Below are 19,944 nucleotides of genomic sequence, written 5' to 3'. Positions count from 1 at the left end.
TAGATAGCAAATGATTCTTTGTATAGGAGAAATCGCTCCGTTTGGTACATCACGTTTGGCTACCAAAAAAAAACAAATTCAGTCATCAAAACCCCAAACTTTTTTCCAAATTAACTCCATAATATCGACTGAAACATGGCAAACGTTGTTTAGAATCAATCCTCAAGGTGTTTTTCACATATCTCTTCGATGATATATCGTTCGTGGAAGTGTGCTTTCTCCTCTGAATTCCATGGGAAAATGCCTGCAGCTGAACATTACGCACCAATTTAGACAAAGGACACCGGGCGGACACCTGGTAAATGTAGTCTCTTATGGCCAATCTTCCAATGATATGCCTACAAATACGTCACAATGCTGCAGACACCTTGGGGAAACGACAGAAAGGACAGGCTCATTCCTGGCGCATTCACAGCCATATAAGGAGACAATGGAAAACAGAGCCTCAAAAATTCTGCTCATTTCCTGTTTGAAGTTTCATCTTGGTTTCGCCTGTAGCATCAGTTCTGTGGCACTCACAGATCATATCTTTGCAGTTTTGGAAACGTCAGTGTTTTCTTTCCAAAGCTGTCAATTATATGCATAGTCGAGCATCTTTTTGTGACACAATATTGTGCTTAAAACGGGCACGTTTTTTTATCCAATAATGAAGTAGCGCCCCCATAGGTTCAAGAGGTTAATTAGACATTAATTATAGCATAAGGGACACCGCAGCATCAATTAAATACAGCACATTCACTTTAAGAGACATCGCAGCACACTTTAACTATCCATTATCTGTTCATTATCTGCTCAATTGATGGACATTGATCAGCGGCCTCTCGGCAATTACAGTATTTTTTTCTGCCGATTTAAAAAAAGCAGTTGGCATACGGAGATCAACATCGCAACCCACTGGGAATAGGACTAGTAAGCATTGTATGAATGCAGCTTCCTCCTTTCTTTCTAATAATAACTGTCTGGTTAATGCACATACAGACATACTCTGCCTATATGTCTGAAGTAGGTTAATTAAGCAATAAGGCACGAGGGGGTGTGGTACATCCAATCACTGGCCACTTTAATAATATATCACTAGTCACTTTAATGATGTTTACATATTTTGCATTACTCATCTCACATGTATATACTGTATACTATTCTACTGTCTTAGTCTATGCCGCTCTGACATTACTCATCTCACATGTATATACTGTATCCTATACTATTCTACTGTCTTAGTCTATGCCGCTCTGACATTACTCATCTCACATGTATATACTGTATCCTATACTATTCTACTGTCTTAGTCTATGCCGCTCTGACATTACTCATCTCACATGTATATACTGTATCCTATACTATTCTACTGTCTTAGTCTATGCCGCTCTGACATTACTCATCTCACATGTATATACTGTATCCTATACTATTCTACTGTCTTAGTCTATGCCGCTCTGACATTACTCGCCCAATATTTATATGTTTGTCATTCCATTCCTTTACTTTAGATCCTTTACTTCTGTAGCTCAGTTGGTAGAGCATGGCGCTTGTAACGCCAGGGTAGTGGGTTCGATTTACGTAGAATGTATGCACACATGACTGTAAGTCGCTTTGGAAAGCGTCTCTAAATGGCATATATTATTATTATATTATGTATTAGGTATTTGTGAAATTGTTAGAAATCACTTAGATATTACTACACTGTGGGAGCTAGAAACACAAGCATTTCGCTACACCCGCAATAACGTCGGCTAAACGCATGTATGTGACAAATAAAATATTATTTATATGGCCAATATATCATGCATTAGGGCTGTTCTTAAGTACGACACAACACAGAGTTCCTAGATACAGTCCTTAGCCGTGGTATATTGGCTATATACAGTTGAAGTCAGAATTTTACATACACCTTAGCCAAATACATTTAAACTCAGTTTTTCAGAAATCCTGACATTTAATCCTAGTAAAAATTCCCTGTCTTAGGTCATTTAGGATCACCACTTTATTTTAAGAATGTGAAATGTCAGAATAATTGAGAATTATTTCAGCTTTTATTTCTTTCATCACATTCCCAGTGGGTCAGACGTTTACATACACTCAATTAGTATTTGGTAGCATTGCCTTTACATTTTTTAACTTGGGTCAAACATTTCGGGTAGCCTTCCACAAGCTTCCCACAATAAGTTGGGTGAATTTTGGCCCATTCCTCCTGACAGAGCTGGTGTAACTGAGTCAGGTCTGTAGGCCTCCTTGCTCACACACGCTTTTTCAGTTCTGCCCACAAATTGTCTATAGGATTGAGGCCAGGGCTTTGTGATGGCCACTCCAATACCTTGACTTTGTTGTCCTTAAACCATTTTGCCACAACTTTGGAAGTATGCTTGGGGTCATTGTCCATTTGGAAGACCCATTTGCAACCAAGTTTTAACTTCCTGACTGATGTCTTGAGATGTTGTTTCAATATATCCACACAATTTTCCTGACTCATGATGCCATCTATTTTGTGAAGTGCACCAGTCCCTCCTGCAGCACAGCACCCTAACAACATGATGCTGCCACCCCTGTGCTTCACGGGTGGGATGGTGTTCTTCAACTTACAAGCATCCCCCTTTTTCCTCCAAACATAACAATGGTCATTATGGCCAAACATTTCTATTTTTGTTTCATCAGACCAGAGGACATTTCTCCAAAAAGTACGATCATTGTCCCCATGTGCATTTGCAAACCGTAGTCTGGCTTTTTTATGGCGGTTTTGGTGCAGTGGGTTCTTCCTTGCTGAGCGGCCTTTCAGGTTGTCGATATAGGACTCATTTTACTGTGGATATAGATAGTTTTCTACCTGTTTCCTCCAGCATCTTCACATGGTCCTCTGCTGTTGTTCTGGGATTGATTTCCACTTTTCACACAAAAGTATGTTCATCTCTAGGAGACAGAATGAGTCTCCTTCCTGAACGGTATGATGGCTGTGTGGTCCCATGGTGTTTATACTTGCGTACTATTGTTTGTACAGATGAACGTGGTACCTTCAGGCGTTTGTAAATTGCTCCCAAGGATGAACCAGACTTGTGGAGGTCTCCCATTTTCTTTCTGAGGTCTTGGCTGATTTCTTTTGCCATGATGTCAAGCAAAGAGGCGCTGAGTTTGAAGGTAGGCCTTGAAATTAATCGACAGGTACACCTTCAATTGACTCAAATTATGTCAAATTATGTCAATTAGCCTATCAGAAGCTTCTAAAGCCAGGACATAATTTTCTGGAATTTTCTAAGCTGTTTAAAGGCACAGTATGTAATCTTCTGACCCACTGTAATTGTGGTACTGTGAATTATACGTGAAATAATCTGTCTGTAAACAATTGTTGGAAAAATTACTTGTCATGCACAAAGTCCTAACCGACTTGCCAAAACTATAATTTGTCAACAATAAATTTGTTGAGTGGTTGAAACACGAGTTTTAGTGACTCCAACCTAAGTGTATGTAAACTTCTGACTTCAACTGTACCACAACCCCCCTGAGGTGCCTTATTGCTATTTCTAACTTGTTACCAATGTAATTAGAGCAGTAAAAATACATGTTTTGTCATACCCGTGGTATACGGTCTAATATACCAGGGCAAATCAGCATTCAGGGCTCGAACCACCCAGTTTACAATGTTTCTTAACTCCAGGTTTGATTTTTATTTGCTCCATCTTCAGCTGTGTCTGTGTGTTCTTCCGGCAGCTCCTTAGCATTAAGACGAGTGGGTGTCTTAACAGCTGGCTGCCAGTGATAAGGCATGTTAACCCCTCTCTATCTCCCCATCGCTTTAATCCATTATCTGTGACTGTTCCCTTCAAATCAGCAGCATATGGTGCCAGTCAATTCACAGTAGCGCATTTGGTGGACTTTTCCCTTCCAACCCGCAGGCCCTCCAAAAATGTCTGTGCTGCTCAACATCTGGTTGTGGGGCTGTAAGTGGATGTGGACTTAAATTCAGCTCAGTCAGCAGCCTAGTGTTCATACACACTGAGCCAATCAAAAGGGTGGTCATGACAGGATTGGCCAATGAGGGGTCACGAAGGTTGTGGGTTTTTAGCCTCGTTGTCTTAACGTTTTTATTGAGGATTCTTGCTTTTGTCCCTGCTGACTTCAGCTGTTGTTTCCTACATATCTGAGAGAGAGTTCACCTCCTGGTGTCTAGCTAATTGATAATATCTAAGCCTGAAATGCTGATATGAGTGCGAAAATGCATTCTGATCTCACCTGTTCCATATAACTGCTGACATTAACATGCATAACTTCAGACAAACCTGGGTACTGCCGTGGTAGCTGTTTCCTCTACATCACCACTAGATGGCAGTGTGCAGCCATTTATTGAGAGTTAGTGCGATTTTTTTTTTCTTCCCCCCAGCCTATTGTCACTGTCAACCCAATCTATCGAGACTAATAATAATACACCATACCTCATGCACCTGTACACATTTCAGACTGTGTTTATGCTTAACGATTGTGTTAGAATGAAAGTGTGATGTACAAGAATTTAAGATTAAACATCTATATATAAATCCAGAATTTCATCAAATAACAGTACACGGTCATGCCGATACAGGTGAGTGGATGTCACACACATTTTTGGCTTTGATTCCACAGCAGTCTATTATGGAGAATTTTAGATGTTAAACCCGTACCGTGATATTCCACACTATTCAGATACTTGATTTCATAACGTGATAAAGCTGCTCTCTTTTCTTTTCTCCCTCTCTATCGCTCTCATTCTTTATCTCTGTCACTCTCTCTTCACAGGGACAAGGCAACACTTTTCTGTCCCTCTGCTCCCCCATCTCTTCTCGCTTCTTATTTTAATTAACCTAATTCTCAAATTAATGTAAATCTGTCATCATTATTGGGGTGGTGGTGCAAATTAGCCAGTAACTCTGTCTGACTAGTTTACCCCTCTCTTATCTGGGGTAACCACCAACCACCGGCTCGGAGTCTAGTTCTCAGGCTGACATGAATCACCACATTCCTATGGAAACGGGCCGTGTCTGGAGGAGGCTGCCAGAGCCTGATAAACACACAGAGACAAGTAAACATCAAAAAGAAACATGGCTCACGACGGCCTTATCGGCAATCTGTTTACAGAAGGACAGAAATAACAGGGGAAGATCAGATCTTTGGGAAGCCCCAGTCTTCCTCTCTGCTGCTCTGGAAATACATGCATTTAACCCACTAAAGCTATAGTCAATTATGCCTGTAATGGGGTAAAAACCTTAATCCTAACTTGTTGACTGTTTGTATGCTTAATTGTGATTTTTTTTTTATTGTGCCTACCAGATGCCATAAGGGAAGAAAGGTGTAGCTAGTTGTTTATGAGGAAAATATTTATTATTGAAGGCTTCCCTCCCTGCAGCCACAGGCGTTTGACAGGATGAACATGTATGCACCGCTACAGATTCAAAACTCACCCTGGGTGAAGGACACGTTTGTTCACGTCGTTCCCCCTTCGTAACACACACACACACACACACACACGAGCACACACACGAGCACACAGACAAACACACACACATCTCCTGAGAAATGTGTTTCTCCTCCAAGCCGACAGCAGTGGTGGGAAACGGTTGCTGGCGTGTCACTAGGGCCTTGTTACAGGAGAGTTTTTTTACACACACACACACACACACACACACACACATGCACACACATGTCAGTGAAGACACTTGCCAGCTGGTCAGCGCATGCTCTGAGTACACTTCCTGGTAATCCGTCTGGCTGTGCGGCCTTGTAAATGTTAACCTGTTTTAAAGGTCTTACTCTCATCGTCTATGGAGAGTGTGATCATACAGTCGTCCGGAACAGTTGGCGCTCTCATACATGGTTCAGTGTTGCTTGCCTTGAAGCGAGCATAGAAGCCATTTAGCTCGTCTGGTAGGCTCATGTCACTGGGCAGCTCTCGGCTGTGCTTCCCGTTATAATCCTCTGTGATAGTTTGCAAGCCCTGCCACATCCGACGTACATCACTGGGCCCGAATTCCCTGCCATCCAGGACCTCTATACCAGGCGTTGTCAGAGGAAGGCTCAAAAAATGTTTCAAAGACTCCAACCACCCAAGTCATGGACTGTTCTCTCTTCTGCCGTTCATCAAGCGGTACCGGAGCGTCAAGTCTGGGACCGAAAGGCACCTGAACAGCTTCTATCCCCAAGCCATAAAACTGCTGATTAGTTAATCAAATGGCTACCAGACTATTGACATTGACCCTGTTTATATTATTTATTTCATTATTTTGTTTTGCACTGACTCTTGCATTGACTCTATGCACACTCACTAGACTCTACTCATACATACTACACTGACAGTCCAACACACAAAACACACTCTCACACACACACACAGACAGACACACTTTCACATTCTTCACATATGCTGTTGCTACTCTGTTTATTATATATCCTGATTGCCTAGACACTTTTACCCCTACCTGTTAGTGAGCATTTCTCCTTTGCCCAGATAATCCATCCACTTAACAGGTGTGGCATATCAAGAAGCTGAACAGCATGTTTATTACACAGGTGCACCTTGTGCTGGGGGCAAAAGGCCACTCTAAAATGTGCCGTTTTGTCACAACACAATGCCACATATGTCTCAAGTTGTGAGGAAACGTTTATGGCGTCATGTGGGTGAGCAGCTTGCTGATGTCAACGTTATGAACAGAATGCCCTGTGGTGCTGGGGTTATTGTATGGGTAGGCATAAGCTACAGACAACGAACACAGTTGCATTTCATCAATTGGAAATTTGAATGCACAGAAGGTAGTGACAAGTCCATTGTGATCCCATTTACTTTACGGTGTTTGTGACCAACAGATGCATATCTGTATTCCCAGTCATGTGAAATCCATAGATTAGGGCCTAATTCATTTATTTCAAATGGCTGATTTCCTCATGAACTGTAACTCAGTAAAAATATATATATATATATTATTTTTTATTTAGCAAATATTTGTCTTACTTTTTAACTCAGCATTGTTGGGAATGGGTTCGTAAGTAAAGCATTTCACTGTAAAGTCTACACCTGTTGTATTCGGCCCTATACAATTTTATTTGACACAAACCACACGCACACAGTCTTGTAAAAGTAACCGTGTGTGTTTTCCACAGCGGACTACAAGCTAGGGACAGAGTACATGTATTAGCGTGCGTTATTTCTTCACTCTTAACATATCTCTAGAGACTCATGACATTGCTGTAACCCAGGATACACATTTTCACTCATCAATTCCTGGTCTGGACCCGTATTCATACAGCCAGTGTCACAGTAGGATTGTTGACCCTGCGATAGACGAGCTCCCTATCTAGGGGGGTGTACAATATACATCAAGCTGCTTCACGCTACAGAAACATGAGATTGGCTGCTGCCCTATGAGCAGTTTTTCCTCAGACAAGGCTACATACTCTGGTTTGTGCTTCAAACCATTTTAACTTCTCCACGACTCTCTCACTTGTATAGAATAGAAAGGGTTAACTTGTGAAATAGTACATCATTTTGGTGGAGCTATAGGTTGGTTGGTTGATTGGTTACATTTTTTTATGTTAGCTTTTTGAATTCAGTGACAGATTAATTATTCACCTTATTAATGAATTAACATCATGGATTTTTAAAATAATTTTCTCTGTTTTAATTAGTGATAAATTAATCAACCTAATTAAGCTGTGTAATAACGAGTACTCCCTCAAACCTCCCCTCATCTTTAGGTTTTCATTTATTGTTTTTGCTCGTGGACATAATGCTCTTACTGTGAGTCGTCCTTAATGTGTTTGGACCCCAGGAAGAGTTGCTACTGCCTTTGCATCAGCTAATCGGGATCCATTATAAATGCAAATGTTATATATGGTATGTTACTGTAGCAAGGACTTTAATCCACATCAGGTCCTTCTTTCGTGCTACTTTGTAATTGGAAAATATATGTTTAGAGACCAAGCTTGTTTGCTGTGTGTGTACTTATGTGTTTGTTGGGTTGTGTTTTCAGGATGCCCAGATTGAGAGAGACAAGGCTGTGTTTAACATCTCAGGAGGCTGTACTGCTCTGTGTGCACTCTTTTTATTGGGAAAGCTCTATGTTGGAAATGCCGGGGACAGCAGGTGAGACACATGCACACGGGTGGATTTCGATGAGTAAAATATGTCTGGTGAGATCCATCTCTCTCAACTTTTGTGTTCACACGAGCCTTGGATGTGGTGTGGCCAAAGCCACATTCCGGCTTCAGGTTTGAGTTCAGCTATTAGCATACTGTAATAGTATATAGACAAACAAAATAAGGATACCAATTTAAACTATACAGGAGATTCTCATCTAAACCACATTGCACATAGTGTTGCACACTTGATTAATATAATGAGTCACAAATGTGTGGTTATTTTAAAAAGCCTTTAATTTGCAATTTGGCTAACAGAGAAAACATGCTGTCTACTGGTATTAAGGTCATTCTTGCAGAGACATGTGGTGTGGGAGAGCCATTGTACTGTATTTACACACACACACACACAACAGAAATAAACACATGTTGTTTTGTTGCTTTGCCCTTCAGAGCGATCATTATCCAAGGTGGAGAGGTAATCCCCATGTCTACAGAGTTTACACCAGAGTCAGAGAGGCAGCGCCTGCAGTTCCTGGTAAGAGGAAGAATTGAACTACTGTATCACAACACATGACCACAAAGTCACTACATATGTATAAGAACTTGATGTCAAGTGTAAGTGTACTACCTTATGTCTCACTCATCACTCTATTGTTTGAGTCAATGCTCCTCACAAACGGTTTCCTAGATCTAGCTAAATGCCTGAAAGGGACATAAGTCCATGTCCCAGGTCATTTGTTGTGTAGATCCAGTTATTGACCTCGACACTAATGATCATATACAGTATTTTAGACCAAACAAACTATTGTAGTTTTTTTGTTCTTCATCAAATATTTAGCAACCATCATTTTGGGTGGGTTTCAAATAACTTGCATATATTCAAATATTATTATTTGTTTTTCTGAGAAGTATTCAGGATACTTTTAAATGTTAATTGTTTTTCTGAGACCTTTATTTGAATATCAAGGGATGTAATTGCCTTCAGTTGATTCTCTATATTCGACTACATTTTTGAGTACTTTGAATATTGTATTGTTGATATTTGGAAATAAACTACAAAATGCTAATATTCTTTGCTCAGGTCTGCGTAATAGCTCCCACAGTTCCCGGTAAGTGGAGGAACTCGACTACAACCCCCTGAATCACAGCGAACTTTAGCTGTGCTTGACTGGAGCAAATGGAACCAATAGACTAGTTGCAAAAGTGCAAACCCCAGCCATCTAACATCCCAGGCAGAGAAAACGATCAAAGTATTTGATAGATTTCAAATAGTATTTGAACCCAGGTCTGCTCTGTTCTTATTAAGCACAGCTGTCAGTTATCACAACATATGACTCCCTGTACAGACAGTAACTAGGCTTAACTCTCCTGCCTGGTGTCTTGGTTGGTTTAATAGACTGTGATTGAAATGCCCAGTGGATAGGAAGGCAATCTCCTCTCTCTCTCTCTCCTCTCTCTCTTCTCTCTGTAAAGGCCTACATGCAGCCGCACCTGTTAGGAGGCGAGTTTACACATCTGGAGTTCCCGAGACGTGTACAGAGGAAGGAGGTGGGGAAGAGGATGCTTTACCGGGACTTCACTATGTCTGGCTGGTGGGTGTCTATCTGTCTGGTCTGTCTCTACCCAACTGTCTCTCTGTGTCTGTCTTTCTTTCCACCAGTGGTTTGTTTGATTACTAGAACTGAAGTAATATGTGCCTTGGTCCTCTCATTGGAATAAGTTAGACCGATGCTGCATTTAGTAAATCATCCTACCCCACCATTTTACCATAGTCATGAGATCCATAATCATTAGATCATTCAAATTAGGCATCTTTGCATGAATTGTAATTGGAACTTTACAGTTTGCAACTACACAGTACTATTGAAATAATGTCCTTTGTCCGCAATCACTTTGTCTATGTGAAACTCTCATTCTCATCCATGGCACTCAGGAAAGCTGATTGACAGGGAATGCTCTGATAGACCCAGACATTCTGTGTTGTCTGTATGAATGACGGGGAATGCTCTGATAGACCCAGACATTCTGTGTTGTCTGTATGAATGACGGGGAATGCTCTGATAGACCCAGACATTCTGTGTTGTCTGTATGAATGACGAGGAATGCTCTGATAGACCCAGACATTCTGTGTTGTCTGTATGAATGACGGGGAATGCTCTGATAGACCCAGACATTCTGTGTTGTCTGTATGAATGACGGGGAATGCTCTGATAGACCCAGACATTCTGTGTTGTCTGTATGAATGACGGGGAATGCTCTGATAGACCCAGACATTCTGTGTTGTCTGTATGAATGACGGAGAATGCTCTGATAGACCCAGACATTCTGAGTTGTCTGTATGAATGATAGGGACATTTCAGCTCATCAGTGATCTGGACAGAACTAGGGCCCATCACAGCTCCACATAATCTTTGCTACAGAGGCAGACTGAAGGGAGGAGTGAACGAGCAAGAGGTGATTGAGGGGAGGTTTATTAGTGCTGGAGCTTTTCTCAATGCGGTTCTGTCTGTGTGCTTTTTTAAAGATGTGCCGAGGTAGAGCCGTGCTGCTCCTTATTGAATCCAGAACTGAGGATCTGTCTCGCTGACTCAGACATGCCTGTGATGTATTTTTAAACAGATTCCTTTAAAAGTGGTCACTTCTCAGGACTACAACTGGCCTCTAGTGTACCATAACAGACAAAAAGATGTAACTGCATTTTTGTGTGTGTCTGTCTGTGCTCCCTCCCTCCCTCCACCACTCCTCCCTCTCATGCCCAGTTGGCATTGAGCTGGGCTGTGAGTTGATAGTGCAGATGTGGGGGGTTGTTAAGGATGGCATGTGTTTCAGGGCCGTGTTCAGTTGATGGATGTTTAGCAGCACGCATTTTCTACATGTTCGAACACCCCGGCAGCCAACAGTGGAGGGAGACGAGGAGGGAGAGAGAGAGGGAGAGAGAGGGAGCAGGAGATCAAGGGACTCAAGCTGTCTCACTGGACTCCTGTTCTCCGAGACGAGGAGAGAGAGAGAGAGAGAGAGAGAGAGAGAGAGAGAGAGAGAGATCAAAGGGACTCAAGCTGTCTCACTGGACTCCTGTTCTCTGAGACGAGGAGTGAGAGAGAGAGAGATGGAGCAGGAGATCAAGGGACTCAAGCTGTCTCACTGGACTCCTGTTCTCTGAGACGAGGAGAGAGAGAGAGAGAGATGGAGCAGGAGATCAAAGGACTCAAGCTGTCTCACTGGACTCCTGTTCTCCGAGACGACGAGGGGAGGAGGAGAGAGAGGAAGCAGGAGATCAAGGGACTCAAGCTGTCTCACTGGACTCCTGTTCTCCGAGACAAAGGAGAGGAGAGAGGCGTATCCTAGAACGTTCATCATTGTCACACATTTATTTACTGCTCTCTTTTGTCTTTCTCTCTCTTCCTTCTCCCTCTCCACATGCACTCCCCTCTTTCTTGCCTACGATGGCAGTGTGATGTAAATCGTCTATTTTTGGAGAGATACTGTTGGCCCACACCCCCTGTCCACTTTGGCCCCGTTTTAATTCTGAACGCACACTGCATCGAACTTGGGCAAACGGTTGTCTTAAGGTTTGCCTTTACTCTCTAATATCGCAATCTGTCTGACTGCAGACATGACTGACTGCAGCTGACGGCCCCTCAATGTCACCCCACAGTTTATTGATATGTGTGTCTGTGTATGTTTGAGTCGTGGTTTGTATACTGAGCACGTAACGCTAATGTCTCTATCACCCCAGTATACTGAGCAGTGGCCCTGCCCACTCGTAAGAGATGAGATCACTGCTCTCCTGCCCATCTCTCATCACCAGCAGAGTGGAGGATACAGGCTAGCAGTTACTACACCCACCACCTCTCCTCCCTTCTCCTCTGTCACACACTAGAGTGTGGTTGTCTGAAATAGACCACCACACTGTATAAAACCATGGTCTAATGAACAATGAAATCCACACACTGGTACATGCTCCCAAGGGTAGGTTCATTGGACAATGTTTCAACCCCAAGCTGAGTCTTCGTCAGGAAAATGAGCCTGTGAATGTCTGGTGCTGTTTGCAGCGACCATAGTGTTGTCCCTGACAGTCCCAGAGGTATGAGTGGGAGCAGGTATTATAAGGGGATTAATGTGTGTATGTCACGCTGTCACAAATGCTTTATCTCCAGCTTGACAGAGAGAGACCGAGCTCTGAGACTGGGAGCGTCCTGGTAAAACACTAACTTCACTGGGAGTCTGACTCAGTCCCCATAGGGACTAGTCTGAAGATGTCTGCTTGATGTCCTTTGAAATCATAAAGGCTGCTGGGGCTTTTCAGTATAAAGCTTTATGTTTTTGTAGGTGAAATGATGGAATGAAAAGAACCCCACAGAATGAGTCAGAAAGGACCATAGATCATATTTAAGTGCTAGAGTGAAGGACAGTATTTCTGTGCTCAGCCTTACAAGTTTGTATAACACTAGATGGATACTGAAGATAGATGGATACTGTAGATGTGGATGGATGGATACTGTAGATGTGGATGGATGGATACTGTGGATGGATGGATGGATGATTGGATGGATGGATACTGTGGATGGATGGAGGATACTGTGGATGGATGGATACTGTAGATGTGGATGGATGGATACTGTGGATGGATGGATGGATGATTGGATGGATGGATACTGTGGATGGATGGAGGATACTGTGGATGGATGGATACTGTGGATGGATGGATGGAGGATACTGTGGATGGATGGATGATACTGTGGGTGGATGGATGGATGATACTGTGGGTGGATGGATGATACTGTGGATGGATGGATGATACTGTGGATGGATGGAGGATACTATGGATGGATGGATACTGTGGATGGATGGATGGATGGATGGATGATACTGTGGGTGGATGGATGGAGGATACTGTGGATGGATGGATACTGTAGATCAGTGGTTCCCAAACTTTTTATAGTCCCGTACCCCGTACCAAACGTTCAACTTCCAGCTGCGTACCCCCTCTAGCACCAGGGTCAGCTGTACCCCCTCTAGCACCAGGGTCAGCTGTACCCCCTCTAGCACCAGGGTCAGCTGTACCCCCTCTAGCACCAGGGTCAGCTGTACCCCCTCTAGCACCAGGGTCAGCTGTACCCCCTCTAGCACCAGGGTCAGCTGTACCCCCTCTAGCACCAGGGTCAGCTGTACCCCCTCTAGCACCAGGGTCAGCTGTACCCCCTCTAGCACCAGGGTCAGCTGTACCCCCTCTAGCACCAGGGTCAGCTGTACCCCTCTAGCACCAGGGTCAGCACTAGCACCAGGGTCAGCTGTACCCCTCTAGCACCAGGGTCAGCTGTACCCCCTCTAGCACCAGGGTCAGCTGTCACCCCTCTAGCACCAGGGTCAGCTGTCCCCCCTCTAGCACCAGGGTCAGCTGTACCCCCTCTAGCACCAGGGTCAGCTGTACCCCCTCTAGCACCAGGGTCAGCTGTACCCCCTCTAGCACCAGGGTCAGCTGTACCCCCTCTAGCACCAGGGTCAGCTGTACCCCCTCTGGCACCAGGGTCAGCTGTACCCCCTCTGGCACCAGGGTCAGCTGTACCCCCTCTAGCACCAGGGTCAGCTGTACCCCCTCTCGCACCAGGGTCAGCTGTACCCCCTCTCGCACCAGGGTCAGCGCATTCTCAAATGTAGTTTTTTTGCCATCATTGTAATCCTGCCACACACACTATACAATACATTTATTAAACATAAGAATGAGTGTGAGTTTTTGTCACAACCCGGCTCACATGCAGGAGCAGGGCACAAATAATAATATAATAATAATCAATAATTTTACTCTTTATTTAACCATCTTTCATATTAAACCTTATTTGTTCATCGAAAATTGTGAAAAACTCACCACAGGTTAATGAGAAGGGTGTGCTTGAAAGGATGCACATAACTCTGCAATGTTGGGTTGTATTGGAGAGTCTCGGTCTTAAATAATTTTCCACACACAGTCTGTGCCTGTATTTAGTTGTCATGCTTGTGAGGGCCGAGAATCCACTCTCGCATAGTAGTGTCAAAGGGCATCAGTGTCTTAACAGCGTGATTTGCCAAGGCAGGATACTCTGAGCACAGCCCAATCCAGAAATCTGGCAGTGGCTTCTGATTTAAATTCAATTTTCACAGAACCGCTTGTTGCAATTTCGATGAGGCTCTGTTGTTCAGATATCAGTAAGTGGACTGGAGGCAGGGCATGAAAGGGATAACGAATCCAGTTGTTTGTGTCATCCGTTTCAGGGAAGTACCTGCATAATTGAGCATCCAAGTCACTCAGGTACTTCGCTGTATCACGTTTGACATTGTCCGTAAGCTTGTTCATTTGCAAACAAAAAATCATACAATGTTGGAAAGACCTGTGTGTTGTCCTTGTTAATGCAGACAGAGAAGAGCTCCAACTAGTTAAACAGCCTAAATGTTTTACCGCATATTGAATATAGTTGCGGAGAGTCCCTTTAATCCTAGATTCAGATCAGTCCGGTGAGGAAAAAACATCACCCAGATAGGCCAGTCGTGTGAGAAACTCGTTATCATGCAAGCGGTCAGACAAGTGAAATTATGGACAGTAAAAGAGAACTTTAAGCTTGTCTCTTAATTTGTAAAAAGCGTGTCCATACTTTGCACCTTGATAACCAGCACACTTCTGTATGTTGTAAAAGCGTTACATGGTCGCTGCCCATATCATTGCATAGTGCAGAAAATACATGAGTTCAAGGTCCTTGCTTTAACAAAGTTAACCATTTTCACTGTAGTGTCCAAAACGTATTTCAAGCTGTCAGGCATTCCCTTGGCAGCAAGGGCCTCTCGGTGGATTCTGCAATGTACCCAAGTGGCGTCGGGAGCAACTGCTTGCATGCGAGTTACCACTCCACTATGTCTCCCTGTCATGGCTTTTGCGCCATTAGTACAAATACCAACATGAGCAGCTGCTATGGTAGGTTACATACGGACGGTTGGTGGAATTCCTGCGAGAGAGTAACGGTTAATGTGATTGGATGTTAATTATTTGACCAGGTTACCTGTATTTGGCATTGTTGTTATTTCTCTGAACTCTAGATGGTTTAATATTATTTTTTGGCAGTGAAACGAGGCTACTCAGGCGAGGGGGAGTTAAACACTCAAATGTATGGCCCGGCCCCGTTGGAAAATATAAATGGACTGTTTTGAAAATGTGAAGAAAAAAAATGTTAAAAATAAAACATTTTTTAAAATGTGAATCACATTTTTATTTGGCGTACCTCTGACGGCAAGGGGTACACGTACCCCAGTTTGGGAATACCTGCAGATGGATGGATACGGTGGATAGATGAATAGATAAATACTGTAGATGGATGGATAGCATGACCTCAGATCTAGCTCTGCATGCTGCAGAAAGTGCTGAGTGTGTGAGTCCTGCTGGCCCAGGGTGGAAGCATATGGTCTCCGAGTGGAACCAGTAATCTAAAAACCATTCCAGTCCTGTCTAACCCTCCTCTCTACACCAGCACAGCTGAAATGCATCTGACAAGATATGGTAGGATGGCTTTCATTATCAAGCTGGTGTTTATCACATGCAGGACCAGGTGTGAATTTAGAATAGAAAATCCAGAATCCTTTCAGTCGGTATAAATGGTGTGTGATTTGTGACCATGGGGTGGTTACTTTCGATGTGGTCATAACTGCTGCTTAGAAAGGAAGGTGGAACGTTTAACATTGAAAAAGAATGTGCATTAGTACATTGGCTTTCTTAAGGAGCCAGACGTTTTTACATTGAATGTACTATAGATGCCCAGATTCAAATGTAAGACCTTTCCTTAGCACGTGTATAATATTTTCCAGTCTGATCTCTTGTACTGCATCTTCATCGACTTCCAGTCACATGCTGTTGAAAAATGCATGAGTGGGGGTTGTTTAAGCACTGCTTTGAGAATATGGAGGATTATACGGGGGGGGGGGATCAATCAATCACCCCTCTCTACACACACACACACACACATCACACACACACAATCTGAAACAGGAACACCATCTCATACATTCATTGGTATTTCCCACTTTGTCACAAGGGTATACTTTTGCAAAAAAAAATGTGGAGATATGTTTTCTCTCTTTGTATTGTCTGGATGTTTCTCTTTTCTTCCTAACTCTGTCTCCTCAGCCCGTCTCGTCTACAGGCCCTGAGGGAGGTGGTGTATCTCCCGGGCACACTGCGTACGAACCACTGCCTGCCTGGCTGCCATAAAACAAAAACCCATTAAAGTCTCTTCTCTCTGGTGTGCAGGGCATATAAAACCATTGAGGACGACGACCTGAAGTTTCCCCTAATCTACGGCGAAGGGAAGAAGGTAAAGACTGCTCTCGCCGAACCGCCTGCCTCTCTCCCTGCTCCCTGCCTGCTGATAGGGTTACTCCCACAGCCTTGTGTTGCTAAGCTGTAATCAAAGCTCCACCAGGGCACCATTAGTCAACCCAGTGTCACACTGGAGGAAGGAGCAGTTTCAGCCTGCAGGAAGGCTCACTATGGTGGCGTTACAGACCATCTTTATAACAGTCACACTGCACACACGATAAGATTGCTAGCCTATATCTTGTTAATGTGGTTCCTGAGATGCCAAGCCAAAGTCTGGTTATCACAGTTTGCTACTATGCCCATCATCTGACATGTAGGCAGTAGAGGGCTGTGTCGTTAGTTGAGGACCAAGAAGATATCCCCCCAAGTGCAGTCTGTTACCACACTAACCCTCCGATCACAGTCGGCTGTTCCCACGACATCAAGTGCCAGCCGAGGCCTGTCCCCCCTTTACAGTGGGGGAGAGAGAGATTGGTAGATAGGGCAATGGAGTGTAGGGAGAGAGGGCAAGAGATGGGTAGATATGGTGATAGAAGGGAGGGAGAGATGGGTAGATATGGCGATAGAAGGGAGCGCATGGGGATGTGCTGGAGAGGAACGCCAGAGCACTTCAAAGCCTGGCACAGCATGTTGGGTCTGTACATGCGCTCAACAATTAATCCCAGGATGTTTCACCTTCCGCCCGAGGAGCTCTCTCTCACTCCCTCTCCCCGTCTCTCTCCATCATTATCTAGTCTCTCTTTTTATCGCTCTCTAGTTGTGGCATTTGCACTGCACACTGATCCAAGGTCAGGCCAACGGACTGTACAACTGCCTCCTCAATCTCTCCTCTACCTTCACTCTTACATCCTCTTTCTTTCCTCGCCACCCTCTGTCTCCCATTCTCTTTCTCATCTTCCTCTCTCCTCACTCTCACCGCTTCCCTCATCTCTCTCTCTCTCTCCTCCTCACATGGCTCCTATTTGATATAGATTCAATTAGTACTGCTCCCCAGCTCCGAGCCGATTTCAGAGCCCTTTTCAGAGACAGAGGCGATATGTACAGACAGTAGCAATCAAAAGGAATTTCACACAATGAGGGAGACCGTAGACTGTGCCGGCGTCTCAGACTAGGGAGAGAGACGAGAGATCATTAAGGATTGTGTGTGTTTATGAAGATCAGATTTGCTCTCAGAGAGGACATATCCTTGGAGGTCATCATTATTAAGGTCATGAGGCCATCATTGGTCCAGTTTTCAGTTCTGCCCTGATGAATAAGGAATCTCACAGAGGGGAGTATGATTGATTTATCTGGGCCAGGGTAAATAGAATTTCAATTTAGTAGATTGTTTTAAGAGGGTTCTTTCAATTCATGTTTATTATTTCAATTCCCCATCCCGCTGAGTTGAAAAAACGGTAGAATTGACCCTGAAGTCAACACATCAAAAGACTTCAATGGATCAAATGATTCCAAACATTGGTTTGAAATAATTGTTGTTGCCAAAACAGAGTTGGGGAATGAGGATCATAGGGTCAGAGGGAGGTGATTATAGTTCCTCTCTTTGATGGTCTCATCCCTCCACAGGCCCGTGTGTTGGCTACCATCGGGGTCACCAGGGGCCTGGGAGACCACGAGCTCAAAGTGCATGACTCCAACATCTACATCAAGCCCTTCCTGTCCTGCTGTCCCGAGGTAGAGTACTGTACTCCTCATTTTCTATTTCCTGTCTATCAATAACCTGATGGGTTTTTAATAGTGCCGTAATCACATTCCAGTGCATCAATCCTTATTGACCTCAAGATCATCATGATACAATGAGAGGAAGCCATGCCTGTGTTCCAAATGGCACCCTATCCCTTTTTATAGTTCACCGCTTTTGACCATGGCCCATCAAGTCTTAAAAGAAGCTCTCACCTCCCAAGCAACCCTCCACTGAACACGTACCTCCTGCCTCCTGATAGTCAGGAAGCTCTCAACACTCTCTTGATCTTTAATTCATCACCCACTGAGTTCAGTCATGGTTCAGGCAGTATGCAACTACTATAGTAGATGAGCTTTTTTTTTGAAGATCTCTTCTTTTGAACCTTTTTTCCTTGCCGTCTATCTGCCCTTGCTGTTGCTTTAACGTCACAGTAAATACATGTGCAGACAGTATGTATATAAGATGGAGGTCATAAAATTTCTATGGAATCCAGCGGTCAGTGGTTTCCACGGTTTCCCATTGGGTGAACCCAAGGTCAAGGCTCTTCCTGTTAATCACTTCCTGTTGTGGGTCAAAAGTAAGATGTGGTTAGTGGGAGAGTCATCACCGTTTTACAGTATGACGTCTCGATTTCGAAATCTCCCTTGAACTGTATTGTGAAACAGATTCTTAAGATTGTGTCTCCCATTGCTGGTTATTATTCCAGTCAGACAGAGGTTGATAAGACAATATTTTTTGCCTATAGCCTTTCGACTGATTCTTTCACAACCACTATTACAACACCGTCTTCATGTAGTGTTTGTTCAGTGACTGACTAGCACTGCCAGTTTGTATGAGGTGACGTGATACGCCTCCTATGGAGGAACAACATAGCAACATGTCCATGGTTATCACCATAACAGTACACCCTCTACCAGCACATTGAAACAACAATACTTCAAAACCATGGCACTTTGTACAAAGACCAAAGCCAGGGGCATTACTTAGTGCTCTCTGATTGTGACATACTGCAGGATGCCTTTTCATTATACCAGATACTTGAAGAGCGTGTGCTGTAGTAGTGCTAGAAGATGGAGTAGCGCTGATCTATGCATTTACACACACACACACACACACACACACACACACACACCTTATTCACGTAAGTATTCAGACCCGTTGCTATGAGACCAGAAATTGAGCTCCAAGTGCATCCTGGTTCCATTGATCATTCTTGAGATGTTTTTACAACACCTGTGGTAAATTCAATTGATTGGACATGATTTGGTAGGGCCCACACCTGTCTATATAAGGTCCCACAGTTGACAGTGCATGTCAGAGCAAAAACCAAGTCATGAGGTCAAAGGAATTACATTTTACATTTTACATTTAAGTCATTTAGCAGACGCTCTTATCCAGAGCGACTTACAAATTGGTGCATACGCCTTATGACAACCAGTGGAACAGCCACTTGCATCTAAATCTTGTTGGGGGAGAAGGGGGGTGAGAAGGATTACTTACCCTTACTTACCCTATCCTAGGTATTCCTTGAAGAGGTGGGGTTTCAGGTGTCTCCGGAAGGTGGTGATTGACTCCGCTGTCCTGGCGTCGTGAGGGAGTTTGTTCCACCATTGGGGGCCAGAGCAGCGAACAGTTTTGACTGGGCTGAGCGGGAACTGTACTTCCTCAGTGGTAGGGAGGCGAGCAGGCCAGAGGTGGATGAACGCAGTGCCCTTGTTTGGGTGTAGGGCCTGATCAGAGCCTGGAGGTACTGAGGTGCCGTTTCCCTCACAGCTCCGTGGCGAGCACCATGGTCTTGTAGCGGATGCGAGCTTCAACTGGAAGCCAGTGG

General features: G+C 43.9%; 1 protein-coding gene across 2 annotated transcripts in view; it reads left to right on the top strand.

The window, feature by feature from the left end:
- Positions 1–19,944, top strand: part of LOC118390343 (protein phosphatase 1H-like) — a 52,010-nt gene that overhangs the window by 22,422 nt on the left and 9,644 nt on the right. For both annotated transcript variants that reach the window (XM_035780799.2, XM_035780800.2), the window contains exons 4-8: positions 7,986–8,098; positions 8,545–8,629; positions 9,568–9,686; positions 16,364–16,427; positions 17,996–18,103. In XM_035780799.2, coding sequence (XP_035636692.1) covers positions 7,986–8,098; positions 8,545–8,629; positions 9,568–9,686; positions 16,364–16,427; positions 17,996–18,103 — 489 coding nt within the window. The remainder of the gene's footprint in view (positions 1–7,985; positions 8,099–8,544; positions 8,630–9,567; positions 9,687–16,363; positions 16,428–17,995; positions 18,104–19,944) is intronic.

This window comes from Oncorhynchus keta, chromosome 26 (genome assembly GCF_023373465.1).
Source record: "Oncorhynchus keta strain PuntledgeMale-10-30-2019 chromosome 26, Oket_V2, whole genome shotgun sequence".
Classification (NCBI taxonomy): domain Eukaryota; kingdom Metazoa; phylum Chordata; class Actinopteri; order Salmoniformes; family Salmonidae; genus Oncorhynchus; species Oncorhynchus keta.
This window is presented reverse-complemented; position numbering and strand designations above follow the sequence as displayed.